Below are 19,097 nucleotides of genomic sequence, written 5' to 3'. Positions count from 1 at the left end.
CGACCTCTGCCTCTTAAATACAGGTGCCCCCACACATTTCAGTGTGGCACATATTCAGCCATCCATCTCTCAGTTTGCAGTCCTGGCCTTCTATCTACCCACTGGAGAGCACATGACAATTTGTGTGGTGGTGACCACTTCCCAATCTTCCTGTTACTGCCCCAGCGACAGTCCCATGGACTCCTGCCCAGATGGGCTTTAAACATGGCGGACTGGAAAACTTTCACCTCTGCTGTCACCGTTTAATCTCCCCCACATGGTAACATTGATGTGATGGTTGAGCAGGTGGCTACAACTATTGTTTCTGCAGCAGAAAATTCGATCCCTCACTCTTTAGGGTGCCTGCGGCGAAAGGCAGTCCCTTGGTCCCCGCCAGAAGTCGCTGAAGCAATTAAGAAGCGTCAGCATGCTGTACAACAGCATAAGCGGCACCCTTCCCTGGAGCACCTCATAGCCTTTAAATGTCTCCGTGCCCGTGTTTGCCATCTTATCAAACGACAGAAGCAGGAGTGTTGGGAGAGGTATGTCTCGACCACTGGGTGCCATACGTCACCTACCAAAGTCTCGGCAAAGATCAAACATGTTTTCGGGTACCAGACCCCAACAGGTGTTCCTGGTATTAACATAAATGGCGTGTTATCTACGCATGAAAACGCAATTGCCGAGCACTCTGCTGAGCACTGTGCTCGAGCCTCTGCGTTGGAGAATTACCCCCATCCTTTCACGCTCTCAAACCACGGCTGGAAGGGAAAATGATTTCGTTCACTATACACTACAGTGAATCGTATAACGCCCCATTTATGGAGTGGGAGCTCCTCAGTGCCCTTGCGCATTGCCCCGACACAGCTCCTGGGCCGAATCGCATCGACAGTCAGATGATAAACATCTCTCATCTGACTACAAGCGACATTTCATCATCATCTTCAACTGGATGTGGTGCGATGGCGTCTTTCCATCGCAATGGTGGGAGAGCACTATCATTCCGGTGCTCAAATCCGGTAAAAACCCGCTTGATGTGGATAGCCCATCAGCCTCACAAACGTTCTTTGTAAGCCTCTGGAATGTTAGTGTGTCAGCGGTTGGGTTGGATCTTGGAGTCGCGTGGCCTACTGACTCCATGTAAGGGCCGCTTTTGCCATGGTTGCTATAACACTGACAGTCTTGTGTCCCTTAAGTCTGCCATCTGCATAGCGTTTTCCAGATGCCAACAACTAGTTGCCGCCTTTTTTGGTTTACGAAAAGCGTATGAGATGACCTGGTGACATCATGTCATTGCCACATTATACGAATGGGGGTCTCCGAACCCGCTCCCAATTTTTATCCAAAATTTCCTGTCACTTCGTACTTTCCATGTCGAAGTTGGTGCCTCCCATACTTCCATCTATATCCAGGAGAATGGAGTCCCACAGGGTTCCGTATTGAGTGTTTCTCTGTTTTTAGCAGCCATTAACGGTCTAGCAGCAGCTGTAGGGCCATCAGTTTCACCTTCTCCGTAAGTGGATGACTTCTGCATTTCTTACTGCTTCCCCAGTACTGGTGTTACTGAGCGGCACCTACAGGGAGTCATTCATAAGGTGGATTCATGGGCTCTAGCCCACGGCTTCCAGGTTTCAGCCGCAAAGTCCTGTGTCGTGCACTTCTGTCAGCATTGTACTGTTCATCCTTAACCAGAACTTTATCTTACTGACAATCCGCTCACTGTAGTGGAGGCATGTCGATTCTTAGGACTAGTTTTCAATGCCCGATTGATTGGCTACCACACCTTTGTCAGCTTAAGCGGAAATGCTAGCAGCATCTCAATACCCTCCGTTGCCTGAGCAACACCAACTGGGGTGCAGATCGCTGCACGCTGCTGCAGCTCTACAGAGCCCTTGTTCAATCCCACCTTGATTATGGGAGTGTGGTTTATGGTTCAGCGGCGCCCTCGGCATTGCGTTTACTGGACACAGTGCACCACTGTGGCCTTTGCCTAGCAACAGGTTCTTTTAGAACGAGTCCGGTGACCAGTGTCCTGGTGGAGGCAGAGTCCCTCCATTGAAGGTTAGGCGTGCACAACTGCTTGCCAGTTATGTTGCACACATTTGTAGTTCTCCTGCGCATTTGAATTACCGTCTCCTTTTCCCACCTGTGGCAGCTTGTCTCCCGCATCGGCGGCCAAGTTCAGGGTTAATGCTTGGGGTTTGCGTGTGATCACTTCTGTCTGAACTGGAGTCCTTCCCTTTACTATTCACGTACATCTCCTGGACATTTCACATGGCCCTAAGGACTCAGTTAACTCTGCTACTCTCCGTTGTAACTTCCTCTAGATTCTCGACATGTACCGGGACTATGAAGTGGTTTACACTGGTAGCTCGATGTCGATGGTTACATTGGCTTTGCATATGTTCATGGAGGACATATAGAACAGCACTCCTTGCCATATGGCTGCAGTGTTTTCACTGCAGAGCTGGCGGCCATATTTCGAGCTCATGAGCACATCCGCTGAGTTGTTTCTCCTGTGTACTGACGCTTTGAGCAGCCTACAAGCTACCCTCGCCATCCTTTAGTAGTGACATCCATGAGTCCATCTATGCCCTTGAACGGTCCAGCCGTTCAGTGGTATTTGTCTGGACCTCAGGTCACGTCGAAATCCCAGGCAACGAACTTGCCGACTGGCTGGCCAAACAGACTACGCGGAAACTGCTTCAGAAGATGGGCAGGTCTGAACCTGACCTGTGTTCTGACTTACGCCGCGGGGTTTTTCGGCTTTGGGAGATGGAATGGCATAACAGTACGCACAACAAACTGCGTGTCATTAAGGAGACTAAGAATGTGTGGAAGTCTTCCACGCGGGCCTCTCACAGGGAATCAGTTGTCCTCTGCCAGCTTCGCATTGGGCACACTTGGATGACCCACGGATACCTCCTGCACCGTGGAGACCCACCTCAGTGTTGGTGAGTCGGCCGGTTGACAGCGGTCCATCTTCTGGTGCACCGTCCCACTTCGACTACCCAGCAACGGATTCTTAGGTTACCGGACTCATTGCCACTAATTTTATCTGACAACGCCTCATTGGCTTATTTAGTTTTACATTTTATTAATGAGGGTGGGTTTTATCATTTGAGCTAAGTTTTAGCGCATGTCCTTTGTCTCTCTGTGTCCTCCACCCTAGTGCTTTTAGGGTGGAGGTTTTAATGTGTTGCGGAGTGGCTGGCTTATCCCTTTTATTCTCATGGTCAGCCAGCCATGGTCATCTGCTTTGTTTCTTGCGTTTCTATGGTTTTCGTGTCCCCCTTTTGTCCATTTACACGTTTATTGCCCTTCATCGTTCTTGTGTTTTTTCCTTTCATTCTGTTTTGTGTTGTCAGTATTGTTTGTTTTATTCTCACACTTGGGGCATTGTTTTATTCAGAAAATGGGACTGATGACCTCATAGTTTGGTCCCTTCCCCCCCTCTTTTAACCCAACTAATCAACCATTGGAATGTTCGTGTATAGGTTAGTAATGTCGAAAGGTAAAAATTTTGCATTTTGGGGTATTTGTACGTCTTTGATTTTTTAGTTAATGTTCTAGGATTCCTTACTTTACATTCTTTGTTGTACGTGTAAGGGGGTTGTTTAATTTCTTGCTTATGTAGTATGTGGGACTGTTGATGTTTTCTTCTACAGATCATATAGGAACGAATTGTTTGTGTGTCTTCGGGTGTCCACGGAGCTTTGGTGTTCTGGGGTTCATGTGTATACATGTCCTTTTTTCATATTCTGTAAGTGTTGTAAGACATGCTTTCATGGTTTTCTTGGTTTGGGCTGCAAATTTGTTTGTGGGGTTTGATTTGTGTGATACCATTGCTACCAAAGAAATTGTTAACTTTTTGTATGTAGTCATTTTTGTTGCTAGGGCATTGTTATTCGTTAATTTTTCATTAATTTGGCATAGTGCTTTGTTATCTGAATAGCCATTAGAGCTTTTATTGATTTTGAGTGGTCTTTCTGTTGCATATGCTATTTTGATAGTAATTTCATTCTACTGTTTTATGGGTAAGTTTGCTAAGTCTAGTGATATTTTTGCAGATACTACTAGTTGTTCTTGTACAGTATCGTGGAATCTAGGTTAGATAGTATGCTGTAATTCTTCATCCAGTAATTTTTCTTCTTGATAATTGAAAGTAATTTCAGTCATGTGGATGGTTTTTCTATGAAAATTGAAAGGTGAAATTGTGTTGTTAGTTTTGGCAGTGGGGTATTGTTTTTCCAAGAGGCATTTGATTTCACTTTTGTGTGTAGATCTGATCTGGGTGCTGGTGGTTACCTGATCTGGGTGCAGATATTTATGAAATGTGACATGGTGCCAAAAATTGATGGAGTAATATTATTACTTAATTTTTGGTGAGCCACATAAGTGTCTTGTTTCATGTGTTCCTTATAAGATAGATTACAGCTAATTTCTTGTTGGATCCATAATTTTGCTCCATATTGTCTGATGTGAGGTACCAATATTGGTTCTACTGAAATCTTGATGTTGACGTAGGCCGGAATGAAAAGTGAAAACAACCCATCCATATTTTTTCAACATTTACAAACAGAAAAACACAACGTAAAACCTGTAAACAAAGCACTGGAAATCCTCCTTATTACACAGAAATGAACGTCTTTGTGGAAATAGATGTGTGCATACAGCTACCTGAAGAATTACCGAATATTTACTTATTTATAATGCTAACTATGTAAACATATAATATCGCTGATCCACAGCCATCCAAGCTGTCAGAAAAGTAGCATACATGGAAACTAAGTAAAAATCATCAAAATATGAAAAATGAAATTGGCCATGGATGCACCTACACTATGTGATCAAAAGTATCCGGACACCTGGCTGAAAATGACTTTAAAGTTCGTGGCACACTCCATCGGTAATGCTGGAATTCAATATAGTGTTGGCCCACCTTTAGTCTTGACGACAGTTTCCTCTCTCGCAGGCTTATGTTCAATCAGGTGTTGGAAGGTTTCTTGGGGAATTGCATCTCATTCTTCAGAGTGCTGCACTAGGGAGGGGTATCGATGTGGTTCAGTGAGGCCTGCCACAGAGTTGGCATTTTAGAACATCCCAAAGGTGTTCTATAGGATTCAGGTCAGGACTCTGTGCAAGCCAATCCATTACTGGGATGTTATCATCATCTAACCACTCCGCCACAGGCCGTGCATTATGAACAGGTGCTCGATAGTGTTGAAAGATGCAATTGCCGTCCCCGAATTGCTCTTCAGCAGTGGGAAGCAAGAAGGTGCTTAAAACATCACTGTAGGCCTGTGCTGTGACGGTGCCATGCAAAACAACAAGTGGTGCAAGTCCCCTCCATGAAAAACACAACCACACCATAACACCACTGCCTCCGAATTTTGCTGTTGGCACTACACACACTGGCAGATGATGTTCACCAGGCATTTGCCATACCCACACCTTGCCATCAGATCGCCACATTACATACCGTGATTCATCACTCCACACAATGTTTTTGAGCAGCCGCTCGACCATGAAATCCAAGTTTTCTCACATTTCGCCTAACTGACGTAGTACTTGCAGTGATGTAGTTTGGAATTCCTATGTGATGGTCTAGATAAATGTCTGCCTATTACATATTATGACCCTCGTCATCTGTTGGCAGTTTCTGTCAGTCAACAAATGAGGTCGGCCTGTACGCTTTCATGCTATACGTGTCCCTTCACTTTTCCACTTCACTATCACATTGGAAACAGTAGACCTAGGGATGTTTAGGAGTGTGGGAATCTAGCGTACATATGTATGATACAAGTGACACCCTATCACCTGACCCTGTTCAAAGTCCGTGAGTTTCGCGGCGCGCCCCATTCTGCTATCTCTCAATGTCTAATGACTACTGAGGTCACTGATATGGAGTAGGTGGCAGTAGGTGGCAGCACAATGCACCTAATATGCAAAACGTATGTTTTTGGGAGTGTCCAGATACTTTTTGTCACATAGGGTACATCTCCAGTTTACACCTAGGAGAGAGTAATAATTCTTCTAAAGACAGGACATGACAGCAACATTGTTACATGCAAGGTAAAACACCTACTGATGTATTATAGCTTTTCAGATCATAGTTAAAAGACCTTTATATTAAGACCATCATTTAATTATGTATTTACAGAGCGCCTGACAATGGCAATATGCTGAAATGGGCTGATTGTGAATGATGTAAAATATAAAAAATTTACATCGGAGTGTACCTGCCTATTATTAGTAATATTCAGAAGGGCTATCTGTTAGGAGCTCAGACAAATGTGTGCTTCCCGAAGAGGGGCCAGAGCCGTTTTAGTAGTTGCAGTGGAAACAACCAGGATGATTGGTTAATTGACTGATCTGGCCTTGTAACATCAACCAAAACCGTCTTTCTGTGCTGGTACTGCAAGCGGGTGAAAGAAAGGGGAAACTACAGCCATACTTTTTCCTGAGAACATGCAGCTCTACTGTAAGGTTAAATGACGATGATGTCCTCTTGGGTAAAATATTCTGAAGGTACAATTGTCCCCCATTTGGATCTCCGGGCTGGGAGTACTCGGGAGGATGTCGTCATCAGGAGAAATAAGAAAGGCATTCTGTAGTTCAGAGTGTGGAATATTAGATCCCTTAATCAGGCAGGTAGGTTAAAAAATTTAAAAAAGCGAAATGGATAGGGGAATTGGTGAAGTTTGGTGGCAGGAGGAACACCACTTCTGGTCAGGTGAGTACAGGGTTATAAATACAAGATCAGATAGGGATAAGGCAGGAGTGCATTTAGTATTGGATAAGGAAATAGCAGTGCAGGTAAGCTACTATGTACAGCGTAGTGAATGCATTATTGTTGCTAATATAGACATGAAGTCTGCACCCACCACAGTAATGTACAAGTTTACATGTCAGCTAGCTCTGCAGATGATGAAGAGATTGAGGAAATGAATGATGAGAGAAAAGAAATTATTTGAATAGTTAAATAAGTTTAAAATTTCTTTGTAGTTGGGGACTGGAGTTCGAAAGCAGTAAAAGCAACAGAACAAAAAATTGTAGGTGAATATGAAGTGGGGGAAAGGAGTGAAAGGGGAAGCCGCCTGATAGAAATTTGTACAGAGCATAAGTTAATCTTTGTTAATGCTTGGTTTGAGAATCGTGTAAGAAGGTTGTATACCTGGAATACATATGGAGACACCAAAAGGTTTCAGATTGTCTATACAATGGTCAGACAGAGGTTTAGGAACCAGATTTTAAATTGTAAGACATCTCCAGGGGCAGTTGTGGACTCTGACCACAATTTATTGGTTACGAACTGAATATTAAACATGAAGAAATTGGAAAAAGGTACGAAATTAAGGAGATGGGAACTGGATAAGTTGAAAGAACCAGATGTTGAGAGTTTCAGAGGGAGCGTTAGGCAACACTTGACAAGAACAGGGGAAATGAATGCAGTAGCTTTGAGAGATGAAATAGTGAAGGGAGCAGAGGATCAAATAGGTAGTGGAAATTCTTGGATAACACAAGAGATATTGAATTTAATTGATGAAAGTATGAAGTTTAAAAATGCAGCAAAGGGAATACAAAAGTTTAACAAAAACGAGACTTACAGGAAGTGCAGAACTGTTAAGTGGTAATGACTAGAGGACAGATGTCAGGATTTAGGAACGTATTTCACTAGGGCAAAAACTGATTCCGCCTGCAGGAAAGTCAGAGGCCTTTGGGGAAAGGAGAAGCAGCTGTATGAATTTCAAGAGCACAGATGGTAAACCAGTTCTCAGCAAAGAGGGGAAAGCTAAAAGGTGGAAGGTGTATATAGAGGTTCTATACTAGGGAGATGAACTTGAAAGCAATGTTATAGAAAGGGAAGTGGATGTAGAGTAAGATGAAATGGTAGATACGATACTGCAGAAAAATTTGACAAAGCTCTGAAAGATCTGTGTCAAAACCGTGTCCTGGAGGGGTAGACGATATTCCATCAGAACTACTGATAGCCTTGTGAAAGCCAGCCATGACAAAACTCTTCCATCTAGTGTGTGAGATGTCAGAGACAAGCAAACAACCCTTAGAATGCAAGAAGAATGTACTAATTCCAATTCCAAAGAAATCAGTTGCTGACAGGTGTCAAAATTACTGAACTATCAGTTTTATAAGTAGTGACTACAAAATACTAACACAGATTCTGTATAGAAGACTGGAAAAACATGTAGAAGCTGACCTCTGGGAAGATCAGTTTACATTTCTGTAGAAATGTAGGAACAAGTGAGGCAATACTGACCCTACAACTTATCTTAGAAGATATGTTAAGAAAAGGCCAACCTACATTTGCAGAATTTGTAGACTTGGGGAAAGTTTTTGACAGTGTTGAATGTAATAGTCTCTTTGAAATTCTGAAGGTTGCATGGGTAACATTCAGGGAGCATAAGGCTATTTACAATTTGTAGAGAAACCAGTTGGCAGTTATGAGTCGACAACATGAAAGGGAGGCAGTTGTTGAAAAGGGAGTGAGGCAGGCTTGTAGCCTTTCCGTAGTGTTATTCAATATTTACACTGAACAAGCAGTAAAGGAAAAGAAAAATATGGAGTAGGAATTAAAGTTCACATAACAATGAGCAGTTTTGCTGCCGTGCAGAACTCACTTGTTTCATAATAAAATTTGAAAACTTTCTGACACAGGGTATCTTGATTGAAGTTGTCAATTCCTGCTACCCACTTGGCATGCTGAGTTTCTTCTCTGGAGACTGAAATTCTACGTTTCCAGTTTCCTGCCGAGGCAACTTAGCTTCTTGCACAACATTTCAGACAGTTCTTACACCAGTGTTGCTACAGACCACTACATTATGTTCCTGCACCTTGGAAACCTCACAGATCAGCTTACCCAAATCTGCCTCACATTTGAAGAATTGGTGCTTTCGAGGCATTTCAGCCTTTGTAAGAAAATTCACAGAACACACAGAATATAACAGAAATAAGTCAGTCATAGATTCGAGTGTGTAAAACACCATAGAATGCTCAAATATTACTGAAGTTCACACATTACAGGACGCGGAAACCAACTGAGTGCTGATTGGCTAGCTGCACAGCTGTCTACTGTGCATCCTTGGCTCATAGGCCATCAGTGCTGTCACAGACTGCAGCAGCTTTGCGCCTGATATAAAGCAGCAATTTAGTATTGAGTTGTAAATGAAGCCTTAAAAGGAACCTTTGTTCATGCAACAGGATAGCCATGCCAGTACTGTGCATTTTCTTTTGCTGCTATAATTAAATTGCTGTTAACATCATCAAAAACTTCACAATTTGGGAGTTTCATAGGCAAATTAAAGTAAAACCTTTTATATTAATCAAAAGTCATCAGTAAATCACAAAATTAATTGCAGGTACATCATCCATTTTTCAACAACAGAACAAAGCAAAAGACTTTCCATGTCATTGATTCAGAAGTTTCAAAACAATATATAATAATGTTTATCTCACAGGTACTTTCCCACTTAGATTATAGGTTATGTTGTTAACTGATATCCTTTCAGACAAAGTACTATAGATTACTTAATGATATAATAGAAAGACACAAAATTAATTTTTTATAATTAAGGCATTGCAATTTCTTGGAGATAGCTCACTTCATGTCAAGTGGCCTAAAGTTCCCCACTCAACCTGATTCAATTCTTTTGAAATTTTTATGGGGCATTTTTGTATATCTTACATGAATCCATAACAAATTACAGCTTGATAAGTAGTAGTCAAGCATTTCTAAAGGGACAGTTTTCGAAATTGCGACATATATGAATAAATCACCAACTTTGCTTTACTGTTGCTCATTATAAGAGTGGCTCCCGTGATGAAACATAGAGATTCTACTCTACACTCCAGGTACAATGGCCTATTTGCTGAACAAGTGATCAGTGTACAGCAGGTTAATCACAATTTTCTCTCAAAATAGTGAATAAATTTTGTACTGACAAACATGGATAGTGTTTTGGCTGTGTGTGTCTCATGATAGTATGTCTTTCTAATGCCGATTTTCTTTTTCTTGTTTGCAACCAACCATCATGTCGTAAGGCTGTGCAAGTGGCATATAATTAATGAGTTATCCAAGATTAAAGTCAATTCAGAGCATAATCATTTTTTTGTTTTTTTTTTTGTTTTTTTGTTTTAGAAAGGCTACATGTAAGAAGCGTCACCTCAGATTTAATTTTCCTTTGCACCATTGAAAAGGGCTCATTTTATTTGACCAGGAAAAGTGTGTTTAATTTTTGAGACAATCTCGTTCAAAGATGATAAAGAAGTTCAAAGACATGATTTGACTGCTCTTATGACTGAAGAATGTGTAGACTTTAAAATCTGTTAAATCTATGCCAGCTGTCTTTGTCCTCCTAAAAAATATATATATTTATCTGTTCATTAACAGTTGATTATTGCTATTTTTTGGAATACATGTCAACACCTTTCACAAGTTATGGACATACAATTCTTTTCAGGTGAATATCCAGCATTTTTACGTTTCACAGATGGAAAAAAGTAAAGTAGAAATAAGACCAAATTGTTGCTTGATGGACTTTCAAGGTAACACGAGTAGTACTGGTTTTGAAGATTGTTCTGTATGTCATCTGACAACTTTTTACCATTCTTTCTGAGGCACCCAGCACCTGTTGTTTCTTTCATAGGCCAACTCTGAGATGATGCAGTTTTTTTGTTGACTCCTTTGACACTTTTCAGTTTTCTTTCAGCTCTTAAATCAGCAACTTACGATCTAAGCATCCAGGACATACCTTACTTGTGCTAGGTGCTTTAAAATCATTTGGTTCAAAGCTCCCAGCAGCAGAATGTTATGAGAAATTGCTTCTTTAGTTTCAATTATATTTATTTCTGTATAACCTCTGGCATCCATCATTGACACCCATCGAAACTTCAGAGTAGTTAGGCTTGTGTTGAGTGATTCAGATTGGTCTACTCTTTGTACATCATCTTCTGATTGTGATGAATCGGACTTCTGTTGTTATAGATTTTTTTACTGTAAATTGTTTTGGACACATTTTCTGGTAATGTTTAACATTGCTCTTTGTCATAGCTCTCAAGTGGTCAGCTGTTTTCAAAGTAATGACTGATAAGCCCTTTTTCAAAGAATGATTCTTTGGTCCAAAAGGATTACAAAAGAATTTTTATAGAACAACCCTCCTTACCCAAAAGTAATGCTTTGTGAAAAAAGCATAATTTGGGCATTTTCAGCAAGAGATAATTCACTTCTTTGATTAAGTAATTATTGCTGTTGTGCTGAAAGTTTGTTTGCTTCTATGACACCTTTTGAGATACAACTGTCAGGTGACATGCAGAATTATCTGCAAAACCAATGATACACTGCATTGAACTGTTGCTTTGAACACCTATCAAGCTATAGTTTGATCTTACTTCCAAGTGACTTTGTTTTCATTTGTTAAACATAAAATGTAGACTAAAAATGAACAATTTCAGGACAGATATTAACAATGTAGATAGTTGATAGAAGTAGAGGTTATGGGAAATTTCAAAGTGAGCATTAGACTGTGAATGACAGAAACAGGGGAAAGGCTTGCAATAGCAGGCAAATGGGTATCTTTTAGAGACGAAAAAAGTGAAGGCAGCAAAGAAACAAAAAGACAAGACCCAATATAAATCCTTGGACAACATGAGATGCAGAATTTATTTTAAAATGGAGAAAACCTAAAAATACAGCAAATGAAACAGGCGAAAGTGAATGCAGGTTCTAAGAATGAAGATGGACTAAGTGAAAAATTACAAAGAAAAAATGGCTACAGGAGTGACGTAAAACTGTAGAAGCATGCATGATTATGAGAAAGATAGTGCCACCTGTGGAAAAATCAAATAGTCCTTCAGAGAAAAGAGAAGCGCCTGTATGAATATCAAGAGCTCAGATGGGAAGCCATATTAATCAAGGATGGAAATGCTGAAAGGTGGAAGGAATATATTGAAGGACTACACAAAGAAATAGAGTTGAAGACAATATTATAGAAAGGAATGAAGAGTAGTGTTTAACATCCCTTTGACAATGAGGTCATAATAAATGGAGCACAAGCTAGGCAGAAGGAAGGATGGCGGAGAAAATTGACCACACTCTTTCGAAGGAACTCTCCCAACATTTGCCATCAGTGACTTACTGAAATCACAGAGAACTTAAAACTGGATGGTTGGATAAGGATTTCAGCTGGCGTCCTCTCAGGTGTGAGTCCAGTGACCTTACTCGGTCAATATTATAAAAAGGAGAAGAAAGAGAGTAGAAACGAAGCCATTGGAGTAGAAGACATTCCCTAAGAATTAATGAGATCCTTGGGAAGCAAGCCATGACAAAACTATTCCACCTGCTGTGCAAGACATGAGACAGGCAAAGTACCCTCAGACTTCAAGAATAACGCAATAATTCCAGTTCCAAATATGACAGATGCTGCCAGTGTGAATGTAATTTCATTAAGTCATGATTGGAAAATACTGAAACCTGTTATTTACATAAGAAGGGAAAAACTAGTAAAACCCAAGTTTGGAGAAATTGTAAGGCTTCTGGAGAAATGATGGAACACAGGCAATACTGACCTTAGAAGGTAGGTTAAGGAAAGGCAAACATATGTTTATAGCATTTGTAGACTTACTGAAAGCTTTTGACAGTGTTGACTGAAATGTGGTCTTTGAAATTCTGAAAGTAGCAGGAATCCGCAAAACACCATCCAATATCCTTGACATCAGTTTCTTGTAGAACCTTAAAACATGTTCTGAGCTCAAAAATAGTGAGTTATCTCAAACTGAATGACCTCCATGCTAACTAGATTCTGATTCTGAAAACATGGATCATGTGAACCCAATTCACACTTTTCTTATGACATACTGGAAGCTTCAGATCAAGGCAGGCAGGTAGATGCAGTATTTCTTGATTTCCAAAAAGCATTTGATTCAGTACCACATCTGTGAATGTTACCAAAAATATGAGCAAATGGTGTATCAAGTGAAATGAGGACTTTTTGGTAGGGAGGATGCAGCATGTTATCTTCGCTGGAGAGTTACTGTCAGATGTAGAAGTAACTGTGGGTGTGCCCCTGCAAAGTACACTCCTGGAAATTGAAATAAGAACACCGTGAATTCATTGTCCCAGGAAGGGGAAACTTTATTGACACATTCCTGGGGTCAGATACATCACATGATCACACTGACAGAACCACAGGCACATAGACACAGGCAACAGAGCATGCACAATGTCGGCACTAGTACAGTGTATATCCACCTTTCGCAGCAATGCAGGCTGCTATTCTCCCATAGAGACGTTCGTAGAGATGCTGGATGTAGTCCTGTGGAACGGCTTGCCATGCCATTTCCACCTGGCGCCTCAGTTGGACCAGCGTTCGTGCTGGACGTGCAGACCGCGTGAGACGACGCTTCATCCAGTCCCAAACATGCTCAATGGGGGACAGATCCGGAGTTCTTGCTGGCCAGGGTAGTTGACTTACACCTTCTAGAGCACGTTGCGTGGCACGGGATACATGCGGACGTGCATTGTCCTGTTGGAACAGCAAGTTCCCTTGCCGGTCTAGGAATGGTAGAACGATGGGTTCGATGACGGTTTGGATGTACCGTGCACTATTCAGTGTCCCCTCGACGATCACCAGTGGTGTACGGCCAGTGTAGGAGATCGCTCCCCACACCATGATGCCGGGTGTTGGCCCTGTGTGCCTCGGTCGTATGCAGTCCTGATTGTGGCGCTCACCTGCACGGCACCAAACACGCATACGACCATCATTGGCACCAAGGCAGAAGCGACTCTCATCGCTGAAGACGACACGTCTCCATTCGTCCCTCCATTCATGCCTGTCGCGACACCACTGGAGGCGGGCTGCACGATGTTGGGGCGTGAGCGGAAGACGGCCTAACGGTGTGCGGGACCGTAGCCCAGCTTCATGGAGACGGTTGCGAATGGTCCTCGCCGATACCCCAGGAGCAACAGTGTCCCTAATTTGCTGGGAAGTGGCGGTGCGGTCCCCTACGGCACTGCGTAGGATCCTACGGTCTTGGCGTGCATCCGTGCGTCGCTGCGGTCCAGTCCCAGGTCGACGGGCACGTGCACCTTCCGCCGACCACTGGCGACAACATCGATGTACTGTGGAGACCTCACGCCCCACGTGTTGAGCAATTCGGCGGTACATCCACCCGGCCTCCCGCATGCCCACTATACGCCCTCGCTCAAAGTCCGTCAACTGCACATACGGTTCACGTCCACGCTGTCGCGGCATGCTACCAGTGTTAAAGACTGCGATGGAACTCCGTATGCCACGGCAAACTGGCTGACACTGACGGCGGCGGTGCACAAATGCTGCGCAGCTAGCGCCATTCGACGGCCAACACAGCAGTTCCTGGTGTGTCCGCTGTGCCGTGCGTGTGATCATTGCTTGTACAGCCCTCTCGCAGTGTCCGGAGCAAGTATGGTGGGTCTGACACACCGGTGTCAATGTGTTCTTTTTTCCATTTCCAGGAGTGTATATTGGGACGCGTGCTGTCCATGTTGTATATTAATGATCTTGAAGACAATATTAATAGTAAAATACCACTTTTAGCAAATGATACGGTTATCTATAATGAAGTACCGTGTGTAAGAAGCTGCATAAATATTCAGTCAGATCTTGATAAGATTCCAAAGTGGTGCAAAGATTGGCAACTTGCTTTAAATTTCCAAAAATGTAAAATTGTATACTCTTCACAAAATAAAGAAAACACAGTATCCTAAGACTATAATAGCGGCGAGTCACTGTTGGAATAGGTCGACCCATACAAATACATGGTTGTAACACTTTGTAGGGATATGAAATGAAGTGATCACATAGGCTCAGTCATGGATAAAACAGATGGTAGCCTCATGTGATCAGTTCTAGAACTGGCAGACTCTTGAAGACAGACATACGCTATCCCGAGAAAGTCTATTAATGAAGTTTCAATAACTGGCTTTAAATGATGACTCTAGGGATCTACTACTACGTCCTATGTATTGCTCACACAGGGATCGTGAGGATAAGATTAGAATAATTACAGCATGCACAGAGGCATTCAGTCAATCATAGTTTCCACACTCCACATGAGAATGGAACGGAAAGAAACCCTAATAACTGGTACAATTAGATGTAGCCTCTGCCAAGCACTTCTCAGTGGTTTGTGGAGTGTAGGTGTAGATGTAAGTAGAATACAGGGAGCAAAAGGCTGTCTGCAACTTGTGCAGAAACCAAACAGCCGAAAGAAGTTGAGGGTCTTAAAGAGAACCAATGGTTGAGAAGGGATTGAGACAGGGTGTAGCCTATCCTCAATGTTATTCAATCTGTACATTTTAGCAAGCAGTAAAGGAAACCAAGGAAAAATCTGGAGAAGGAATCAAAGTTCAGAGAGGAGAAATAAAGACTATGAGGTTTGCTAATGACATTGAAAGTCTTTCAGAGGCAGCAAAGCACTTGAAAGAACAGTTTCCTGGAATAGATGGGGTCTTGAAAAAGCTTATAAGACAAAGATGAACATAAGTAAACCAAAGGTGGTTGAATTAAATTGAGTAGTGATGAGGAAATTAGATTAGGACACTGAAAGTAGTTGAGTTTTGCAATTTGGGTGCCAAAATAAGTGGCAATGGCTGAAGTATAGAGGATTTAAAATGCAGACCGGCAATAGCAAGAAATGGATTTCTGAAAAGTGATACTTTTTAATTTTACATACAAACTGAAATGTTAAGAAGCCTTTTCTGAGGGTATTTTTCTGTAATGTAGCCTTTTACAGAAGTGAAACATCAATGGTAAACAGTTCAGATAAGGAGAGGATAGCATTTGAAATGTGGTGCTATGGAAGAATACTGATGATACGATGGACAGATCATATAACTGATAAATAGTTACTAAATCGAACTGGGAGGAAAACAGGCACAATTTGACTAAAAGAAAGGAGTCATCAGTATGGTCATTACCAAGCAGTGTGAGAATTAAAGATTGTAGAGGGGCTGCCACTTCTTTACACGAAGCAAGTTCAAATGGCTGTCCTTTGCAGTAGTGGTGCAGAAATGAAGACTCTTGCACAGCGTAGACTAGGATGGATGATTTTTTGCTTGATTTTTCAGGGTATTACTGCATGCTGTAGTAAGTATGGTCATATCAAATCATGTTTGCATGAACCTCTGTATGTGTGGAATACATATTGTTTTCACCCAAGGATATTAAAGCTTTTTGTGTCTGCATTTTGTCTAATTACACATAGTGATAGTGCCATAAGCAGTGAAAGTTTTCATGTTTACACCGTAACTACTTTGAAAATAGTTCGTAATTTACTGCAGCTGTTACTCATCATCCATGTACTCACAAGCATTATGTTTTCTGCAGTCACTCCTCCTATTAAACTACTTGGTTCGTAATGGGTCAGAACGGGTGGTTACTTCTGCTCGGGAACACATTTACGATCTGCGAAGCTTGGAGAACTACACCTACGTAGATGAGTATGGGAAGGATCAAGGAATTAATGTTCGGTAAGTTTAATCATTCATATTTCACGCAGTGAGTACTAGTGGTACAATTGAGATCAGTCCCAGTTCTTAAGAATAAAATAAAGTGAAAGATGGCATGAAAATTGTTTGATTTTCATTTAAAAGTACTGAAGTTTTGTAAGAAGAAGATAAGTAGGTGAGCTGTTGTTTGCCACATATGGATTGTGGGAAAGCCAGAAAAGAAGAAAGTCGTATTAAAACATTAGAAAATAACTTCCACGGTACTATAAGGAGCTGTAGAAGGTAAAAGCTGTAGGGTAAGACAGAGTTTGGAATACTGCTAACGAATAATTGAGTACAAGGGTGACAAGTGCCATGAAATAAAGAGTTTGGCATGAGAGGATTTGTGACTGACCACAAGGAACTGATGGGAAAGAGAGAGGTAGGGGGGGGGGGGAGGGGGGTGTCAGGGAGTCAGGGAACTACTGTTATGTGAGCAGTGCGAGATGGTATTGTGTGCTGGAGAGTAAGAGAACTAGTAACAGCATTAGCATTTTCATTTGCAAATCATGTGTAGAGTTTGAGGCCCTTAATGAAATCAATGATGTTGATTTACTCATTATGAAGACAATCCCTGATAGCTGGAAAAGCAGGCTCATTGGATGAAGGTCACTGATCACCTCTAATGAATTACTTCATTTACCTATTTCCCCCAAATCACTCAAAAATCCAATCAGAGATGTGTTGCTAGATTTATTTTTTTCACTAATATGTTGCAGCTTGTGAGTGAATAAGTTGTTACAAAATCTTTCTAGCTCTACATGTCCTTATGTTGCACTAAGGTTTACAGAAACTATTGCTCTTTTTATGAAGGGTAATATTTTCATTCATGTGCATCCCTCATTGTGGAACATGTTTAGTTGTAATAGTATCCCATTGTGAATGTTGTTGCAAAGCTAGTTCTTCTGAATTACCATTTAGGTTATGCGGGTTGCTAGTGAAAATGTTAGAAATATAGAATGTCTTATGGTATTGGTTTATGCAGATTACTAATGAACATGTTAGAAATATAGAATGTGTTATGACAGGATTCAGAACTTAGTGGACTGATGGTAGAACTAAACAATAAAATGGTTGATCCCCTCATTATTACAAATTTTCTCCAGTAGCGTCTTGCACCTGCACAGAGATCTTTGTGATTTTGACTGAGCTGCCCTGTCATAAGATGTTATTGGACTGCACTATTAAAGGGGCACCTGGTTAGCCCGCTGCTCTCGTCCATTAATGTAGGCTTCCAAAACCAGAGATGAAACTTTTTCATGTAATTACATGGTGGTCCTTATAAGATTGAGTAATCTGTTACAATCTTCTCCTCAAAGGAAAATAATTGGAGGGGGGGGGGGGGGGGGGGGAGCGAATCCTTATGGCACTGGCTGAAATGTCAGCTATGGAGGTGAAGCACATAAGCAGAAGGATATAAAAGAATGCATGTGCCACAAAACATGCAAATAGCTTTTAATATGTTTTTATGTGGTGAGGTTTTTGTCTATTTCTATGTTTATAACCTCATCACATTTAACGGATTTGGACAGCAATGTAACATTGATAATGGTGTGCTCCCTGTTATAGATAACATAAGTCTAGAATGCCCAGCATATATAATGTGCAAATGAGAGGCATTTTATTTTGGGTAGTTTATTCCTAATGTTTATGAAAACCTTGTAAAGTTTGTGCAAAATTTAGCTTCACAGACATACATGATATTATGTAACAACACTAAGATACTTGTATGTTCGATGAATTAATAGGGCTGTATAATAAGACAATAAAGATTCATCTCTCTCCTCAAAACACCAGCTTTGATACCACAAGTGTAGTAAATTCCGCTTTGATAACAGTGGCCTGTTAAAAGTGGAAATAGATGTTTGGGACACAACATGGCATCTCCTGATGATGAGGATGGTAGCTGTGATATTCAAAAGTTAATCTTAAAATTTAACATTACACTGACTTTCTGTCAGAAGCCATGGAAAAATGTGATCTCACATAGATACTGTATATGCTCCATAGAATCTAGCCTTGTTGCTCCCATGGAAAGTAAGTAGCAGTGGGTCATTTGCAGTTAAGTCATACAGTGCACCTAAATTTCTTCCGTGTCCTCCATAAATCCACAGCATTACATTGTCAGTGTAGTTAGTTTCCATGAATGGAATAATAGTTCAGTAGTTTTTTGGGTTAGCTCATCACTCAGAAAGAAATTATTTGCGCAAAAGCAAGTAGTAAGAATAATATGTGGTATTCACCGGTTGTCGTCATGGAGGTTTCTCTTGAAGGACTTCACACCATGACAATATTTGCTAATGAAATTTGTTGTATGTAATTCACCAGAATTTGAGAACAACGGTGATATCCATACCTACAACACTGGAGGAAACCATGACTTTTTTTTTTTTATTACATATAATAAAGCTTTTAGTGTTACAGGAGGGAGTTCTGTGTGTAGCAACAAAAAATTTTGACCATTTGCCAAACACCATAAAATGTCTTAACAGGTAGCAAAGCAAGTTTTAAATGTAACATAAAAACATTTCTCTTGCGCAACTCCTATTCCATTGATGAATTTCTTTTTGAGGAATTG

At 41.2% G+C, this 19,097-nt stretch overlaps 1 protein-coding gene across 2 annotated transcripts in view; it reads left to right on the top strand.

Annotated features, from left to right (window-relative positions):
• LOC126253169 (clathrin interactor 1) overlaps positions 1–19,097 on the top strand; it is a 194,017-nt gene that overhangs the window by 23,914 nt on the left and 151,006 nt on the right. For both annotated transcript variants that reach the window (XM_049954327.1, XM_049954326.1), the window contains exon 4: positions 16,359–16,501. In XM_049954327.1, coding sequence (XP_049810284.1) covers positions 16,359–16,501 — 143 coding nt within the window. The remainder of the gene's footprint in view (positions 1–16,358; positions 16,502–19,097) is intronic.

Source organism: Schistocerca nitens, chromosome 4, assembly GCF_023898315.1.
Source record: "Schistocerca nitens isolate TAMUIC-IGC-003100 chromosome 4, iqSchNite1.1, whole genome shotgun sequence".
Taxonomy (NCBI): Eukaryota; Metazoa; Arthropoda; class Insecta; order Orthoptera; family Acrididae; genus Schistocerca; species Schistocerca nitens.
The sequence above is the reverse complement of the archived record's forward strand: the minus strand, read 5'-3'. Positions and strand labels throughout refer to the sequence as shown.